The following is a 20,475-nucleotide window of genomic DNA, read 5'->3' as shown; positions in this document are numbered from 1 at the left end:
ACATTAGTTTGTCTTCACATATCTGTTAGATCGGGAGCTATGTTATCCCCATTTTACAGATGAGGAAGTGAGAGACAAAAAGATTTAGGTGACGTGCCCAAGGCCTCACTGTAAGTCTGTCAGAAAGTTGGGAATCAGCTTCAGATCTCCTAAGACCCAGTCCAGTATCAAACAAAAAACCTCCCTTCCTCTCTAAACTAAGTATATGTGGTCTGGTGTAATATGACTTGAGTGATAGGGCCTGATTCTAATCTCACTTGCACTAGATCAACACTCTTGTGTTTCCAGTGAGTGTAAGTCAGATCAGAATCAGGCTAGTGATGCTGAAGGCCAATTTCCAGTCCAGTGGTATAAATCCAGAATAACTCCAATGAAATCACTGCAGTTCTGGATTTACACTACTGTAAGGGAGATCTGAAGTTGGTCTGTGTGGTCTGTATCGTGTGTTATGTTTTGACTATACTATCTCTCATCTAGATCTAGTGTTTAAACTTCAGACATTGAATGAATGTAAGACCTGATTGGTCCCTCTGGTTTATAGTGGAATGTTGTATCTGTATAGGTTTTGCATTTTATGAGGAGGATAACACACAAACAATGATGATCTATTTACTACACAGGAAAGTGGGATGAAGAAAGGCTTGGAATGTGCAATGTAAAATTATTCTACTGTGACTAGAACATATACCTGGACTGAAAATAGATCTAGTGTTTGCTACTTTTGTGTTGGCTCAGGCTTCAGAGATGTAGGTATAGGAGATGGTAGTGTAATGTCTTGTTTATTTGTATCATACTGCTACTGAGTGACTGGCCCTCTAAAGGCTGATGAGTCTCAGCCTCACTTGTGCCACAGTCAACGCTCCTCCCCCAGTGGGTGGAAATGAAGAGGGTCATGTGACCCAATCATGCATTTAGAGTACAAAAGGCTCTGAGAGAAGAGAGATTTCAGCAGCAGCCTGGAGAAGGCTGCTGTGGGCTTCAGGAGCAGGAAGGCTCCTCTTCCAAAGTAGAATGAAAGCAAATTCCAGAATCCCAGAATTTGGCTAGCTCTACCTCGGAGTAGCTTGAAAGACTCCAGGCAGTAGGACGTGTGAGGGGCTTGATGAAGAAGGAAAGGATCAATATATGAACTTTTGAGTATTTTATTCTGGAACTAGGTATGGTAATAAACCAGTCCAAGCTATTGCCTACAAGAAAGCCTTTGTGAATTACTGAGGAGCCATGACACTGAGGCAGAGATGCTGCAGGCCACCCCAGGCTCTGGAGGCAGTGACCCTATTACAATTTAAGAACTTGTCACATTATTTTGCTGTTCATGCTTGCAATTGAAATGATGCATAATGGGGAGTTGTGACTGTTTCTTGGATCTACAGTGCTGGGTGGGTCCTGACTATTTATGGCAGTTAAAATTATTTGTCTACCCTTAACTCCAATTTTCTTCATTGTCGAATGGTTGGGTTTTTGAAAACTTTAATATTCAGATAAATTTTACTAAATTTGCATAATGTATAATTCCTTAGAACTTTCACAGTTACCTTATTGAAGTTTTTAGTCTGTGCATTTCCATAGCTTTGTATCCTTGTGTTAGCCTGTGTCTTTAACACTGACTGTAATCACCATAGACTTTGTAAGGTTCAGGGCGCACCTATGGTCCTTTTAAGATTATCTTGCTAGCTCTGTAGAGGTGAGCATGGAGCTTACAAGGTGTGTAGGATGGGCTTACAGAGCTCATAAGCGTTTGACTGCACATGCTAACCTTTCAAGTTCTGTGGACTATGTACCTTGTAAACTCTGTATTAGTAAACATGTAGTCTGTAAATTCTACAGAATGAGCATATACACTTTTTAAGGGTTGGGCAGTATGGTTGTTGATGTGGTTATTGAATGGCAGTTATAGAGTTTTTGGAGAAATGACTAAAAAGTAACCTGAGTTTTAATGTGTTCTTTCACAGTGGACAGTTTTTTCCATGTTGCAACTCCATTGATTTTAATGGCGTTACACCAGGGATTAATTAGCCCAACATGACTTTACTGTATTTGTTTTACAAGGAAGATAAAGTGCAATGCTACTGACTTTAGTCATCCTTCATTTTCCACCATTATAATTTTAACATATGCTCATGCACTTTCTCTCTCATTAAATTATGAGCCAAAGAAACATAAGAGGTGGACACATTTTCTGGCAGCTAAGATTTCTTAGCTGACAAATATATGCTCAAAGTCTCATTAACTGTGAAATAGATACAAACATTGTAACACAATATAAACCCAATATATTTCTTATTTTTTACAGTGGAGCCAGCACTTTCAAAGGGGAACAATTGTTTGGATGCAGCAAAAGCCTGTAACCTAAATGATACCTGCAAGAGGTTCAGATCTGCTTACATAACCCCCTGCACCAGCAGTACATCTAATGAAATCTGCAACAAGCGGAAGTGTCATAAGGCTCTCCGGCTATTTTTTGACAAAGTTCCCCCAAAGCACAGCTATGGGATGCTCTTCTGCTCCTGTCGAGACATCGCCTGTACAGAAAGGAGACGGCAGACTATTGTTCCTGTGTGTTCATATGAAGACAAGGAGAAACCAAACTGCTTGAATTTACAGGATTCCTGCAAGAAGAATTACATCTGCAGGTAAGATAGCACATGGCAGTGAAGTGATTAATGAGGTAGCAGGGAGAACCTTTGGAGCTGCTGAAATTGCCAAGACTCCGAATCAGAATTTCCACCAGGGAACAGGACAGTCAGGGGTGGGCAGGGGGAACTTGACATCTTCAACTGAACAACAAAAGTCTGAATCTGGTTACAGTATATGTTTTCTCAGAAACTGTAACTACTCACTACATGATGGAATGATCTTTTACCCCCCTAGGAAAGATATAAAAACAGAAATCTCTTTCCTACAAAATTTTGTTGGAAACCTTTCCTTTACGTGTCTTCATGAAATGATGACTTAGAATATTTTTTCATAACTGACAAGCTGCAAGGGATGATGGGAAATTTTAATAATATTTGAACACTCTAACATTGCTTATGAATAGTAGTGTAACTGTTAGTGCAGGGGTGGGCAAAGTTTTTGGCCTGAGGGGCCACATCTGCATGGGGGAATTGCATGCAGGGCCATGAATGGGGCAGGGGGTTGGGGTGTGGGAGGGAGTGCGGGGTGTGGGAGGGGGTGCAGTGTGCAGGAAGGGCTCAGGGCAAGGGGCTGGGGCACGAGGGGGTTCAGGGCAGGGGCTTGGGGTCCTGGCTCCAGCCCGGCGCTGCTTTCCTGGAGCGGCTCCGGGGTGGCAGCGGCGCACAGCGGGGCTCAGACAGGCTCCGTGCCTGCCCTGGCCCTGTGCCGCGCCGCTCTCGGAAGCGGCCAGCACTACATCCCTGCGGCCCCTGCGGGAAGGTGGGGGGCAGAGGACTCCGCGCGCTGCCCTCACCTGCAGGTACCTCCCCCGAAGCTCCCATTGGCTGCAGTTTCACATTCCCGGCCAATGGGAGCTGTGGGGGACGGTCCCTGCAGGCGAGGGCAGCGCGCGGAGCCCGCTGTGCCCCCCCCTCCCAGGGGCTGCAGGGACGTGGTGCCAGCCACTTCCAGGAGCGGCACGGGGGTGGCAATCCCGCGGGCCGCATCCAAAGCCCTGACGGGCCAGATCCGGTCCGTGGGCCGTAGTTTGCCCACCTCTGTGTTAGTGGATAACAGACATAGCCAGGACCTTATTCACTGCCCTAGCATGCAGATTACTCATAGGTTTTTCTGCACAGGGTGGGAATCCTTCCTCTCAGGGTGTGGATCTGTTCCTGCTGCAGTTTCAGAGCTGCAGTAGGCTTGGGACTGTTTTGTTCCCCCTCGGTATCCCCACAGATATTTGTGTTTGACTGATGTATTGGTAGTTGTTGATCCACTGGTCCAGCTCCCAGCCCTCTTCCTCCTCTGTGTACCTGGGCAGTGGGTGCCCCCAGAGGACATCGCTTTGCAGGGCAGAAGGAGTCCTCATGCCTTGAGCAAGCTCCCTGCACTGGTTCTGCTGCACACAGGGCCTTCTGTGCCTCTAGGAAACCTCATACTCCCAGTTACATTCTGTATGTTTATATCAGAAAGCCATTGTACTAATGCCGTATTCAAAAAGCTATACACTAGATTCTCATTAATTGCCAGTGGGTAGATCCCAATGTGTATTACCCAAATGTTGTGAATTAGCAATGAAAACAAACATTTTAAGAAGTCCAGGATACTTCAATAAATTATTTGAGAGTGTTTCATATGTATTTTAACTGCCCTGGAGTATATTTTGTAGAAATAACTAATATGACTATGAGGCCTCACTATAGTATTCTACTATTAAACCTTTGGGCTGGATCCTAAAGTGTGCCTGAGCTCTGCTCTGTGCACCTGAGAAGGTGAGTGGGCATAAATAGCCTTCTTCCCTCGCTGTCCTTGGGGAGGCACAGGGGCCAGATTGGAATAGCCTATGGTCTGCTCTAAGTTGTGTCAATTGTAGTTGGAGTCATTGTGGATAGTTCTCTGAAAACATCCACTCAATTTGCAGCGGCAGTCAAAAAAGCTAACAGAATCTTGGGAATCATTAAGATAGGGATAGATAATAAGACCGAAAATATCATATTGCCTCTATATAAATCCATGGTACGCCCACATCCTGATTACAGCTTGTAGATGTGGTCGCCCCATCTCAAAAAAGATTGGATTTGGAAAAGGTTCAGAAAAGGGCAACAAAAATTATTAGGGGTATGGAATGGCTACCATATAAGGAAAGATTAATAAGACTGGAACTTTTCCACTTGGAAAAGAGATGACGAAGGGGGGATATGATAGAGGTCTATAAAATCATGACTGGTTTGGAGAAAATAAATAAAGAAGTGTTATTTACTCCTTCTCATAACACAAGAACTAGGGGTCACCAAATCAAATTAATAGGCAGCAGGTTTAAAACAAACAAAAGGAAGTATTTTTTCACACAACACACAGTCAACCTGTGGAACTCCTTGCCAGAGGATGTTGTGAAGGCCAAGACTATAACAGGGTTCAAAAAAGAACTAGCTAAATTCGTGAAGGATAGGTCCATCAATGGCTATTAGCCAGGATGGGCAGGGATGGTGTCCCTAGCCTCCGTTTGCCAGAAGCTGGGAATGGGTGACAGGGGATAGAACACTTGATGATTACCTGTTCTGTTCATTCTTTCTGGGGCACCTGGCATTGGCCACTGTCGGAAGACAGGATACTGGGCTAGATGGACTTTTGGTCTGGCCAAGTATGGCTGTTCTTATGTTGTAATGCTCCCAGCAGGGCCATTCCAGCAGCTCAGTGTCCCCAGAATGCAGCACACACTCTTCATCACGGGAGCAGGGAGTGAGTGGCATAGAGCTAGCTACATTAGCTTTTCAACACCCAAGGGTTCCTATGCAAGGAAAATCCCCAGCTGCCTGTTAAGGTAGCTTTTGGCCCCTCTACCATGCTACTGGAGCCGAGGTTCTGGCCGCTACTGAAAAATGGGGCAAGGCCACTGATTCTGAGAATTATGATCTGTAGGGACTAATGGACTAAGAAGTAGAGAGGGTTCTCTATTCTAGTTATAATCACTATTTGCATTTTCACCAGGTTCTCAAAATGTTTTTCCAACATTATTTACCCTGATTTTAACCCTGGGTAATAGGGTTATATTATGCTCATTATACTGATGGATAAAATAAGGAACAGTTAAATGACTTGCCCCAGGTTACATAGTAAATCACCATTGGAACCAGGATTAGAATCCAAGAGTCTTGGCTTTCAGTCCTCAGCACACAAACACATTGCTTCCTGCTAAGAATATGTATTTAGAATACAGTATACACAAGGGGAGTGGAAGATTATGTGTGCGGGGGGAAGGGGGGTGAATGTAAGTTTCACTGGCCTCTAGCATATCCCATTAATGGGAGACTCAAATCCACAGACTTCTTCTAGAGCTCTTGTCACCGTTGAATGGACAGTATCATACTTGAGTAAGTATACAGTGAACCACTTTAAAAATTCCACCATTTTTGATTGATTCTACAGTTTTCAGTGACATTCAGTACCCATTTAGAGGAGACTAAAACTAGAAATGGTAATGTCTTTCAAAATGGTCTGAGTCTTTATTGGCATCCACTTGTAATTTGCTCCACTGCCTGTATATGTTCTGTTTTACTTCTTAATTTTTAATTTTGCGTTTACTATTTTGATAGGCAGAACAATTATTTTTGTTAGGATGAAATGTCCATCTTATAAATTGATTTGGGTTCGATGAGATTAATGTGGTGACTTAGTCTACCTGCCATATTGCCAGGCAGGATTGATTTTCTTCTTATTATTATTATTTATTACTATTCATAAGCCATCCCTGATAAATGTGATTCAAGGCTTAATCTGATTCCTATCCCCAGGGACTTATTCCACAGCCTCTCTTGGCAGCTACTTCCACTGCCAAAACTGTTCTCAGTTATAGGGCCAAATGCTACCCACACTCAGTCCCTGAGCTGAATATCTCAGAAAGGGTCAGGGAAGAGTTCTCTCTCCAATCCCGTGGCTTGACGCTGTGCACTGCTACTATACCTTACAAGTTTCCGTGCATCCTGTATGTTTAGGCCTGTGGATGCAAATAGTCCTAAAACAGCTGGCCTCCTGTCCTTTACTTCAATCCCAAGCCCCTTCCTCCTGGTGTATGGCTTCTCTAGAGTTCCATCCTGCCTGCCATACCTCCCAGCAGAACAATGGTATTTCCACAGTATTTTCAGCCAAGGTTCCACTGCATTCAGTGTCTGTGGGGGGATTTGTCCCATAAAGATTTTCTTAATACTTACACTAGGGTTACCATATTTCCACTATCAAAAAAGAGGACACTGGGGGGGGAGGGAGCCCCGCTCTAGCCCCACCCCCACCCCCTCCCGCCCCCATCCACTCCCTCCCACTTCCCACCCCCTGACTGCCCCCCTCAGAACCTCCAACCCCCCCGCTCCTTGTCCCCTGACTGCCCCCTCCTGGGACCCTTGCTCCTAACAGCCCTCCAGAACCCCACCCCCTACCTAAGCCTCCCTGTTCCTTGTCACCTAACTGCCCCCTCCTGAGACCCCCCCCCACCCTAACTGCCCCCCTAGGACCCTACCCCCTACCTATACCCTGACTGCCCAAAACCTTATTCACACCCCCACCCAGACCCCCCCCGAACTCCTGACCCATCCAGCCCTGCTCCCTGTCTCTTGACTGCCCCCTCCAGAACCTCCCTGGCCCCTTACCATGCCACTCAGAGTGCTGCGAAGCGGCGTGCTGGGCAGCAGGGGAGGGTGAGCAAGGGGAGGAGCTCCAGACTGCCGGAGGCCCGATGTGAACGGCCGACGATCTGCGAATGCAGGGAGGGGGAGGAAGGGAGAGAGATGAGGGGAATGATTTCAAGCAGCAGGGGAGAGGAGGGGGAAGCGGAGGAGGGGCTCTGGCTGCCAGAACCCCATGCGAGTGGCAGGATCCGGCTGGCTGCCCTGTCAGCCATGCACGCTGTGCATGGGGGGGAAGTCCGGACATTTACAAATTCCCGCCGGACACTACTTTTAACTCAAAAAAGCCAGACATGTCCGGGAGAATCCGGACGAATGGTAACCCTAACTTACACTAAATGTGCCCTGCTGCAGCCTAAGTGCTGCCATTACTTCTTCTGTGTTTGTTGTCAGCTCTGGTCAAATGTCGTCTCAGCAGATAAGTTGTTTAATAGCATTTTATTTCATCAGATTTCATTAATCTGCCATGATTTTATGCCTTTTCTATTACATCACTGCACAATCCAGCTTGGTAAAATTGCAATTACCATTGCCCAAAGCTACAACCAGCACTAGAATGAAAATTGATTTCTTAGCAGGTTTCCTATTGCATTCCTTTTCATACAAACTTCAGTTCAGAAAGTTTGGGCTCTCTTCTGGCTCAGGGACCCATTGTTTTGTGGGTGTGGGTATGCAGAGGTACAGCACTAGTGTGGAGTGCCCTGGTGGCATTGTGGGAGCATACCAAAGTGCAGCAGCACTTCTGTGTCATTTCTGGAGGTACAACATGTCTCCTCCCTTCCCAGTTGCAGATGACCAACTGGTGAAGACAGTCATGCTTGACCCACCCTCCCAGGGGTTGTGGAGACTGATACTGACATTGCATCATTCCCTCTTATGGCTGCTCCATATGTAAGTGGTGGAGTATGTGACGGGTTGCATCACAGAAACCCCCTTGAGTGCTGCCACCCGATGTGCCAAGGCTACCCCTGCTCTTGTTTTCCCTGCCAGCTTAGGACTCCAGCACCCTGTCTTGCTGAGCCAGACACTTCCGTCTGCTCCAACAAAGACCCAGGGTCTGAATTACTTGCCCCAAAGATGCAGATTTACCTGAAAACAGTTCACAGAAGTGTGCTTGTTTTTAGCACTCATATGCCCAACTCCCAATGGGGTCTAAACCCAAATAAATCCGTTTTACCCTGTATAAAGCTTATGCAGGGCAAACTCATAAATTGTTCGCCCTCTATAACACTGATAGAGAGATATGGACATTTGTTTGCTCCCCCAGGTATTAATACATACTCTGAGTTAATTAATAAGTAAAAAGTGATTTTATTAAATACAGAAAGTAGGATTTATGTGGTTCCAAGTAGTAACTGACAGAACAAAGTAAGTCACCAAGCAAAATAAAATAAAATGCGCAAATCTATGTCTAATCAAACTGAATACAGATAATCTCACCCTTAGAGATGCTTCAGTAAGTTTTTTTCCTCAGACTGGACACCTTCCAGGCCTGGGCACAATTCTTCCCCTGGTACAGCTCTTGATCCAGCTTAGGTGGTAGCTAGGGGATTCTTCATGATGGCTCTTCTCCTCTCTCCTTTGTTCTGTTCCACCCCTTTATATATCTTTTGCATAAGGTGGGAACCCTTTGTCCCTCTGGGTTTCCACACCCCCCCCCCACTGGAAAAGCACCAGGTTAAAGATGGATTTCAGTTCAGGTGACATCATTACCCGCTTGCCAGCACACACATATACAGGAAGACTCACAGATAAAACACAGCCATCCACAGACAATGGTCCTGGTTAATGGGAGTCATCAAGATTCCAAGCCACCATTAATGGCCCACACTTCGCATAATTACAATAGGCCCTCAGTTATATTTTATATTTCTAGTTTTAGATACAAGAGTGGTACATTTATACAAATAGGATGATCACCCTCAGTAGATTATAAGCTTTGTAATGATACCTTACAAGAGACCTTTTGCATGAAGCATATCCCAGTTACATTATATTCACTTATTATCATATTTTTATAAAACCATATAGACTGCACAACGTCACAGAGTACTCTTCTATCCCTCCTCCTCTGGCCCCTCTATACAGAGCCAGCCATAACTGTCCCCTAGTCTACTGACATGGTAGTAGTAGGCTTTTTCAAATACCTTCACTATTTTTTCCTCTCCAAGGAGACAGGGAAGAAAGGCAACAGCTCCCCACTGCTATAATGTTGAGATCCAGAAATAACCTGTCCATTTAGTGGTACCAGAGCCTAAATTAAAATAATTTAAACCTGTGGCCTTTAGGCACTTCTTTCTGACTCCAAGGTTTTTTTGTTTTATTTTATTTTGAAGATAGAAGGAAAAAATAAATGAAGTAATACTTACAAACACATATTTTAACTACGGAGAAATCGTCATTTGCGAAGTGTTGGTTATTTGCATGTATATCACACATATTTAAGCACTTTCAGTGTTATTCAGGACACTGGGGCATACTTTTCTCAAAGGCCTCCTAAAATGCTCTCATACTGTTTACATGGACACCATTTGTGAATACAAAAGTTTGGGCCTGCAAACACTGATGCACAAAATATCTAGTTACTATACACAAATATCTATTTACATGTTTAGTTTTGGACATCTTTCAAAATGTCACCCTAGCTATGCAGAACACTGATTCTGTCATAAAAACAGGGTAAGCACAGGAAAACAACTGGGCCAAACTACAGATACTGTCAACCCATTACTGAGATGATAGGTTAATTAACTTAATTTTCTTCTTTGTTGTTCAGAAATGTACATAATCAGCTAGACAACATAAACTTTTGAACCATGGAAAGTGGGACCAGAAATTTCAGTAAATACAAATAAGTTCTGGTTTATGTAAAGAGTCCTGTCTTTGTTGGAGCAGATGGGAGTGTCTGGCTCAGCAAGACAGGGTGCTGGAGTCCTGAGCTGGCAGGGAAAACAGGAGCAGGGGTAGTCTTGGTACATCAGGTGGCAGCTCCCAAGGGGGTTTCTGTGATCCAACCCGTCACAGGGCCCTCATCTCCGGCCTCACCCCAGAGCTCGCACCCCCAGCCCAGAGTCCGTACCCCCTCCTGCACCCCAACCCCCTGCCTCAACCCGCAGCACCCTCTCGCACTCTGAATCCCTCGGCCCCACTGCCCCTCCTGCACCCCAGCCCCATCCCAGAGACCTCACCCACTCCCGCACCCCAGCCCCTTGCCCTAGCCCAGTGAAAGTGAGTGAGGGTGGGGGAGGGCGAGCCACTGAGAGAGGGGGAATGTAGTGAACGGGGGCAGGGCCTCGGGGAGGGGGTGGGGCTAGGGTGTTCGGTTTTGTGTGATTAGAAAGTTGGCAAGCCTAATTGATGGACCTATCCTCCATGAATTTATCTAGGTCTAGCTGAAGGACAATATGCCACATTTCTATTGCAGTTACAATCTACAGTATCTCAAGACATTGTTTTCTTTATATAATGAAACTGTCTCTGTTACTTGGGCCTTTTGAATAATATAGGTTTTGATTGGGAGGATTTGGAAGGTGCACCTAACTCATTAATAAGGTTCTAAGCAGAGTACAAGTGAATTGGACACATAATTTATTAAAAGAACAGAAAAGGAGCACAATATTAATCCATTCATACTGTCCAATAAAGATCAGAAGAGAATGGGGAATACAGTAGAACAAAATAACTCAATTCTTGTTAAAATAAGAATGTAATTAAAGATTGTAAGTTTCTTATCCTCTACAGCTACCATACTCAAAATGGTAAAAGAAAGCAGTTTGGTTGATTTTTAATTGGAAGCGGCCAAAAAATAATACTTGACTAGTTTCAGAATCTAGATGCTTTTTTTCCCCCCTTTAGCTAAAATAAATGAATTATACATCATATTTAAAGATCAGGTTTTGCAGTATTGTAATTAGCACCTCAGTGGTGATTAGGACCATTTGGTGTTATAAAAAATAAAATAGCCAAGTAATTTATGTGCCCATGCAGCATCTAATTTAAACTGTATTTTTTCCCAATATTCATTGCATATTGTGATACTGTTTTAGTGACTATAAACAAAATGTCCCATTGCATATCTATGGATTGGTCCCTTCACATACAGTATAGGAAAACCTTTTTCTCTCTGAACTCATCTGTGTGGAACAGCTTCAGAATATGCAATACAAAATATGCAGAGAAGAGAAATATTTCCTAAATGTACAGTATATCTACACCATGTCCATGCACAGTAAATACCTTACAGCTTTCATATATTTGGTGCACCATATATTAATGGTGCGTGATGCTCAGCCGTCTCCTCCCCGTTGTAGAACACACCTGCATGCGTGTACCAATGTCTGCAGTTGCAGGTCACAGATTCTGTGGTGTACAAGCATAAGTCTTAACATTTTGGTTCCAACAACCCATTCATGCAAATTAAATTTTGCATGTGACAGCTCTGTGATCTGTACACACAAGTATACAAATTTTAACTGCAGATGTGCAAGTGTGTGTTTGTGTGAGCGTTCGCATGCATAAAACTGTGCACACAAAATGGAGTCTGGAATCACTAAAAATAAGATGTTATATTTCTTAGAAGTCGGAAAAAGTTAACACAAACTGTAATGATTATTTGTAAGTCTTTTCCAGACTTCAAAAGTATTATTTACCCAATAAAGGAACTACTACACCTATACCCCAGCTTCTACAAGACATGCAAAACTGCAAGTGCGTTTTGCATGCTCTTTTTGAAAATGTGGGCTTTAATATGTAAAGTTACATTTAGGGTCTGTTTCTGTATTACTTGGCATTCAGAACTCCCATTCCAGTAATCTGAGCAATCCCAGTGCGTATGAAAGCCAGGATCAGACATTTAGCGAACTAGGAAATTTCCCCTCATGAATATGGCCTGCATTGTCTTCTAGTGGCTTCTTAAGCACTGTGGAGATGTTGTGGGTAGAAGTTATTAGGGAATCTATAGTTCCATCCCAGGGCCGCCAGAGGGGGGGGGCAAGTGGGGCAATTTGCCCCGGGCCCCGCAGGGGCCCCCACAAGTGTTTTTGGGGTCCTTCTTCCCCTCCGGGTCTTCGGCTGCAATTCGGCGGCGGGGGTCCTTCCATCCTGCCCCTTTTATTCTCCTGCTGCCAGGGTAATGGAGTCTAGCAGCTTGAGAGTTCTTAGGGTACAGCTTTAATGAGAATCAGGGACGTGTGCTCTGGTGGATTTTGACAGCTTCAGGGGAGGGAGAAAGGGGTGCTTATTCTTTCCTCATATTTTCTGTGCTTTTTCTTTCCTCTTCCCTTTGTAGATTTCCCCATAACTATTAAGCAGCCACATATCTCACCATAGCTATCTCTCTGCCACCTTATTCATTCTCTCATATTCACTCTCAAGTCCTCCCCCAGCTGCACGCCACTTCCTGTATTTTCTTTTCACCCTCCCCCAGAACCCTGCCAAGTCCAGTCCACACTTATAGTGCAGGGGAGGAGATCAGACGCATGGATGCCAGCATCCCATTTGGGCTAGTATCCCATGCTGGTGTGGGTGCAGCTGGTTCACTAGGCTGACCAAGTGCCCCCAGTCTCAGACTCCATATGGATCTAACTCTGCATGGGAGGGCTGGCTTACGAGGGTGCTCATTGGGAGTTTTCATGGAGGACAAGGTAGCAGCATCTAAGATTCCAGGATTGTCACTGTGAAGTCTAGAAAGTCAGAGTCAGCGTGAAGCAACGGAAACAGCTCACTAACACGGCTAGAGAGGTCTTTTTGTTTTGAATATCACCAGGTTGAATCATCACTGGATTTTGTGGTCTGTTACCATCCAGTTTTGAAGTTCTCAGCCATTTTTGGCTTTTTTTACACACACTGCTTTACAAACTACACCCGGGTGACAGCAGAGGCATTCAGCTACTAGTTATTGTATTACAGACCCGGGGTGGTCTCTGCAATGCATATATATCAATTTTTCACTCCCAGCTGGCTGGCAGCTGTTTCAGGTGGTTATTCTGCTTTGGGTTTTGCAAACCGGGACCCTACAGTAGATTTTGTAAAACTGTCTGGGACCAGCCCTGAAAAAAGAGACATTCCTGATTATCCTACACAGTTACCCTACTTAATAAATAAAAAAAACCACATTGTTTTGGGGGGAGCAGAAGCTAGTATGTTTTGTGGGGGAAATAAGGTTGGTTACCAGAAAAATTTTTTGCTAGCCTGGCAAAAAGTGCTAATACAGGTTCTGCAAAATAAGCAAAAACCCACTAAATTAATGTGAAGTTAAGACTGAGCTATTTAACAGTGCAAAAGTCAGGAAACAGTCGGAGGTAAGGTTACCACCATAATGTCAATTTTACCCCCTTGCATGTATTCATTACAGCAAGGTCTTTCATGAGCAGCCTAAAATAGGCTTAGAATTACTTTGTTTTTAGTAAACATAGTGTGTTTTACATTTCTTGCCTTTGAACATCATTCTTGCAAACCTCAAAACTAATCGACCAATTTTCAGTTGTTCTCTCATTTTTATATAATTCAACAGAGACCTAAACAATCCTTTCCTAAAGCATGTCCAGAAATCCCTGTGGAATTTAACAACAAAACATCCAGCAAAACAAAACAAAACATCCTCCCTCCCTAAGTGCACAGAACTGTTTTTGAGGTGCTAAAATCTGGCTAACCATTCCTCATTTATGCTTTCTATGTTCTGCTCAAGAGGGTTTTGAAGATTAGAAGCCTGTTGGATGATTGACAGTCTAGTGTGATGGAGCAAGCAAGAATACAGTAATTAGAGAAATAGCTCAGATCTATCTTGCCGGCAAAACTTTCATATAACTCCTTGTTTTGTAGCCAGGAGATCCTCTCTCAGATTCGTTTCATGCTTTAAGAAGCAGCAACTAGATAGTATCGTCTCATTGAGGTCTTTTGTCAAACAATTCTGAAAATTTCAGAGCAAAATACTGTTCAGTCAAGTAGAACTTTTCAGGGGTTCCTGAAACCCTCAGGAACCAAGGGAAATTAGTGTAGTTCTCCTCTCCCTTTATTATAAAAAATAAAAGGTATATGTCTTAGCATGGCCAAAGAACTATTCGATTTCTGCCAACTTCTGTTTTGTAAGATATAGCTTTGGTGATGTCTCTGATACTGCTCAAGTTCTGCTATTACTTTTAGATTATTTTTCAGTATAAAAGCTAACAGTAGCATTCAGTATTCATTGTTACCTGTCTACAATGTTCCCCACAAAGTGGAGAGACTGAACTAAGTGGACAAACATACAGTGATCATCAAATGATTTGGGATACAAAAGATTATACTTGGTGTCCCTAGTATGTCACTGTGTCTGAAAAGGTCACTTTTTTGTTTAAATCGGTGATGCAAGAATACTGCCTTTTTATTACTTCCACGTGGAGTAAAATAGGGATGTAGACTGTAGGTTAGAATCTTAATTAAAGAAAGGGGAGTTGCAACAGTTTGAATTTGACCCATTTTATTTTGTTTCCTTATCACAGTAGGAACATTAAACTGCTTTTTAACGTTACATACTGCGACATCAGCTTATCCAAGCTTAGTCAGAAATACCAGACGACTGCCCTAAACCTGTAAAGCTTAACTTTAAGCAACACCAGCTATTACAGCAAGGATGAATTTGATGCAACTCCAACGAAATCAGTGGAGTCGGAGGTGAAAGTAAGCTGGTACACCCCGGTACGCTGTACCGGCAAGAGCCGGTGCGCCGTACCGGGGCGGCTTGGCTTCCCCAGGTGGCAATTTAAAGGGACTGGGGCTCCCAGCAGCGGCTGGAGCCCCAAGCCCTTTAAATTGCTGCCAGAGCCCCGCTGCTGGAGCCCTGGGGTAGCGGCAGCGGGGCTTCGGGGGTTATTTAAAGGGCCGGGGCTCCCGCTGCCTCTACCGCCCTGGGCCCTTTAAATAGCTGCCAGAGCCCCGCTGCTACCCCAGGGCTCCGGGGGCTATTTAAAGGGCCTGGGCAGTAGACGCAGGGGAGTCCTGGGCCCTTTAAATAGCCCCCAGAGCCCTGGGATAGCAGCGGGGCTCCGGCGGCTATTTAAAGGGCCCGGGACTCCCCTGCATCTACCGCCCCAGCCGTTTAAATAGCCTCCAGAGCCCTGCCGCTGCTCCAGCAGGCTCCGGCAGCTATGTACCGCCCCGGGCCCTTTAAATAGCCCCCAGAGCCCTGCTGCCGGAGCTCTGGGGTAGCAGCGGCAGCCGGGGGCTCCGGCAGTGGTTTAAAGGGCCCGGGGCGGTAGCAGCCGCCGAGCCCTGGGCCCTTTAAACTGCTGACGGAGCCCCTGGCTACCGCTACTACCCCAGGGGAGAGGGGGAGGGCACTTACTGGTACAGGGCAGGCCGGAGCTGGCTCTGACCCCCCCATCCCTGTCCCTTCTGCCCGAGGCCCCGCCCCTTCCGGGGGCCAGACCCGGTCCCAACCGAGCCCCGTACCGGTAAGTCCCTATTTCTACTTTCACCCCTGAGTGGAGTTATACCCAAGGTGAATTTGGCCATTATGTAGGCAAATCTGCAGGCAGTGTTAAGTAAAAGAATGTCAACTGATTCTACTATTACACTATATTGGACTTAGTAAAGGTTATTTATATCATTCTACATCAGACCACAGTGAGAATATTTCTAATTGCAGCTCATATTTTAAAACGGCTCAATGACAAGGTAAGCACTGAAACTAGTAGATGATTATCTCTTTCTCATCAGAGCACTTTGACATGCACTTGCATATTTGTGAATTTTAGATATTTTCACTTCGCTTTCATTAATTTTAAATATTGCCATCTTTGTGTTCCTGCTTCTGTTGAAGAGAATCCAGATTTGAAGTAAGGTACTGATATCTACAGAGAATACAAGGCATAGTTAGACTTAAGCTCGTTATGTGTGATTCTTTGATTTTCTTCTAGCTCTGAAATAAGTGACGTGGAGAAAGTTTCATGGTGTATGTTCACTGTTCAGTATAGATTTACTGTACCATCTGACTGTGACCCTACCTAGGATTAATATATGATCTTCCATTCATATATTCTTGGCCATAGTTGCCATTATGGATATTTTCAGCTGAGACAAAATATTAGCAAGTCTTGCACATCAACATTTTGATCTTGGTAAAAATGCTGTACTTTCAGATCTCTACTTTTAAGTATTTTCTCATAGTAATGGGTAGAAATAATACAAACACTAGCATAGTATGGCTAGATGGCAAATGCCTGGAAACCTAGACTTTGTTGATGACATTGAGCAACACCCGTGCAAAGCTACAAAGATAGACACCTTTGCAAAAACAGCAGGACAAGTATGGCTCAAAATCAGTTATCCCAAAACTTCCTTGAAACCTGAACATTGAACAGTAACATCATACTAGAAGGCAAAAACATCAAAAAAGTAGAACAGTTCCTTTACCTGGGCAGCACCAAACTAGCCAATGGAGACCTCAAGAAAGATGTGACATCAAGGTTAGGAAAGGCATCCACAACATTCACTAAGCTCAACAATGTATGGAAATCAATGATCTAGAAAACCAAAACAAAATGGAGAATTTTCAACTCAAACATAATCTCAGTGTTAACATACATCTGAGAGAGCTGGAGATCTATTAAAATGTTAGAAAAATAAGTGCCTACAAAATAAATGCCTGGGTAAGTGTGACGGGTCCCCGGGGTGCAACACAGATGGTGGGACCACTGAGCTCACCAAACCCATCAACCTGGGCTGCCTTTCACACTGTTGTGATGCTGATGTCAAGCTACAAGCCTCTGACAGGCACTGCACTTATACAGACATCCACAGCCAGGGACACACCCAACTGAGTTGTATGAATGATCCCCCAGCCACTCGTTAATCAATAGGGAGGCTCCAGCCAATTCCCCCCATCTCCTCAATCTTTCACCCCTGAACTGAACCGTCTTGCACTGGTCAGAAGCCTGACCAGTGTAAGTTCGTTACCTAGTTCACCACTTCTTCAAAGGAAAGTGGACATGCATCAGCCTTTGTTAATCTAAGCTGAGTTTTCCCGAGTACTTTAGACAAACTCACTGGCAAGCATAAAGCATTAAAATAAGCTTATTAACTACAGAAAGATTTTAAGTAAATATAAGTGGTAGACATAAAGGTCAGAGATAGTTATCTTAAGAAAATAAAAAGTAAACACTCATTCTAAATCTTAAACTTTTAGCCTAAGCCAGAGTTGAATCAAACCGCTTTTCTCAGCCTGACAGATGGTACAAGCATGTTACAGTTCTTCAATACACCGGGTGGGACTAGCTTCCAGCCTGGGACCAAACTTCCACAATTCGAAGTTTTTGTCCTCCAGACATTCATCCAGGTGTTGAGTTGCAGAAAAAGAGAGACCAAATGATGTCACTTTCTCTCTTTTTATACCTCTTCCAACTGCTAGAAAGATTCTTTCTGTGGTGTGGGGGTCAATCAGTCCCTATTGGTCAAGCAGTCTCCATAGTGTACATGCCTTCTTCGAGAAGTCTCTGGGATAGTGGATTCGGTGTTGATTAGCCATTAACAACCATCTGGCTATTGATGGCTACTCTTTTGTTGTAACTGAAAGGCTGGTTGTGGGTGTTCCTAACTTCATAACATATTTCAGTAACACATACAGCAATACTTCATATACAGCAATACTACGTGCAATCCAACAGGTTATTGTTGTTCAACAGATCATGACTTACAAAATGATACCTCACAAGACATACGTTGTACAAAACATATCATATCACTGTGGTGAGTATGGGGGTTTCAGGGTGCTCCTTTGAGGTACAGAGTGTCACAATAAGATTCTGGGCATTAGACAAAGATACTTCATTGCCAACGAAGCAATCAGAGAAATTGCCAACCAGCAACTTGTCTCCACTAGAATTAGAAGGAAGCATCGGGCATATATGGGGCATGTACTCTGGATGCCAACACACAGACTCCTGCATGACACTGTCAAGTGGAAACCAACTGGTTTGAGGAAATGAGGGAGCCCAAGAGAAACCTTAAGAACCACCCTTGGCAGGAAGACAGAACAATCTATCTCAAGTCCAAAGCAGATGGAAGCAACAGCTAAATACAGAGAGGGATGGAAGAGACTGGTTTCTGCTCTGTATGCCAACATTGGTGCGAGAAGTATATTGTAATAATATATGGGTACAAAATACAATTATTATTTCTTTTATCACATTAAACACTCGTGTATCCATTAAAAGCAAGTAAAACATTTTGAGTGAGAGCAGTTCTGAGTTAGCTAGTTTAGTAGTTACAGATGTTTAGTTCTGGCTGTTTGGCTCACCCATTGGCTTCTGGGAAAGTGGGACCCACAAAGGTGACAATAAGCAACCTTTATGCCCCTGTGATCCTTGGACTGATAGTTGTTGGATCAGTCCTGAAGAACATCCTGGAGCAGCTTCAGGACTAGTTCAAGGTGTACTAGTTTCCCACAGTCTCGCAGGGATAGCTGGAGTGCAGGAGCACTCTGGCCACCCTCTCTTTTCCCCGGTCACACCTGCTATGCCAAAAGAGGGTGACAGAACCATGTATGGCAGTCCAGTGACACCAGGGATTTCCATATAGCAAGTGTCTCCCTAGTTGGCTAGTTAGCCAGCTTTAAGGCCTGTGCACCACCAGAGTGGCACAAAACAGCCTTAACAGAGCTGAGGATCTACCCCACTATGTTTTCACCAATAGATTTCTTGGTAGACAGAAGTACAGAGACCATAAATAGGTTTTAAGAGGGTTTGCACAGTCTCCAAACCATATAATAGTTTCCTGTGAGTCAGCTGCATTGCATTATAATTGACTCTAGTGTTTACAGATGATATTGCCACAGTCTTCTCTCCCAGGTGCTTTGATATTGCATCCATTCAGTGCTCACTTGTGATGCAGCCTTAGATAAATACGTAAGGTCCAGTGGTACACCCAAAGTACTGCAATTGCATCAATATCCCCGGGTACTTTTTGAAAGAGACAATGGCTTCCCTAGGTTCCCAGCCTGTAATTCAAAGACACTCCTGGCTGCCCATCTAATAAAGTGAGAACAGCTCCATCCATAATGGGCTAGTTTTTTATTAAGTAACATTCTTTCAGGAGACACTCTGAAAAGTAGACATCCTTAAACATGATCTAGTCATTTATATTACAAGTCACAAATTAAATAGCATAAAGAAATGAAATGAAAATATACAAAAGCTGCTTTATTAAAAGGTATCTAGTGGATTTGTTCATGTTATTGGAAAGCTTTGTTGCAGAGACAGGCTATAAAACTTACAAGCACCCTTTGTCAGGAAACATAGCCTGAATGCAGTGGGAGACTTGAGAATGCTGCTTATTTTCAGTGCTTTCATTTCAGATGTTGTATCCTTTTGCTTCAGTCAATTTTGAAATGAATATGTTGTCGCCTTAACTATAAAGTTGAAAGAAAAATAACCTTTGCAACCTATATTTAAAGTTCAACTCATAATTTTGTAGAAGATTCTCAAGCAAGTGTTTCGTTTGCAGTTGGGGAAACAGAAACACATTATACGTGTTTAAAGTCAATGCAAGGAAACAGAACTCTACAACACATATTTAATATAGGTTTGATTTCCTGTGGAATGCTTTCCAGATGTTCTCTCAAACAGGCCTCTAGAAAATATGGTCTGGGGTAATTTTTTGAAAACAGAAAGAAAATTCTGTTTTGTGTCACTGTATCAGAAAATTACTGTTCTAATGCTTTATTACTTTATCCTGTGTCCATAATTTGCACCATATTTTTGAAAATTGTTTTATTACACAGAAAGGTCAGTAGTATAAAATATTTACATTACCCTATTGCAAATAAATCAGATTGATTTAGACTCGCATCTGAGAGTGGTAGTTTCTCTTAAGACCCAGTGGAGACATAGTTACCTTAAATTAAAATTGCACTAATACATGATCTTATGGTACTCAGGGGTTTAAACTAACACTGACCATCATTGGATTACAGTTCTGGTGAGTTCTTTTGTCTCATTGTACCAGACATTGAGTATAAGGATATATTGTGTCCCAAGTGATTAACCCATGCAAGAGAAGAGGAAATAAAGAAAAATTCCTACACTGCTGACTTGGCTTATCTTGCTTTGCTTAAAATGCAGTAGCAAAACATACCAGGAGACAGGGAGTATATTTATTGTTTTAGACCAGGGGTTCTCAAACTTCATTGCACCGCAACCCCCTTCTG

At 43.7% G+C, this 20,475-nt stretch overlaps 1 protein-coding gene across 1 annotated transcript in view; it reads left to right on the top strand.

Moving 5' to 3' along the window:
• GFRA1 (GDNF family receptor alpha 1) overlaps positions 1 to 20,475 on the top strand; it is a 182,543-nt gene that overhangs the window by 120,327 nt on the left and 41,741 nt on the right. Inside the window, exon 4 of the mRNA XM_026651135.1 lies at positions 2,294 to 2,633. Coding sequence (XP_026506920.1) covers positions 2,294 to 2,633 — 340 coding nt within the window. The remainder of the gene's footprint in view (positions 1 to 2,293; positions 2,634 to 20,475) is intronic.

This window comes from Terrapene carolina, unplaced genomic scaffold, assembly GCF_002925995.2.
Source record: "Terrapene carolina triunguis isolate 2854851 unplaced genomic scaffold, T_m_triunguis-2.0 Scaffold95, whole genome shotgun sequence".
Lineage (NCBI taxonomy): Eukaryota > Metazoa > Chordata > Testudines > Emydidae > Terrapene > Terrapene triunguis.
Note: the sequence above shows the minus strand (reverse complement) of the source record. Positions and strands in the feature narration are given on the sequence as shown.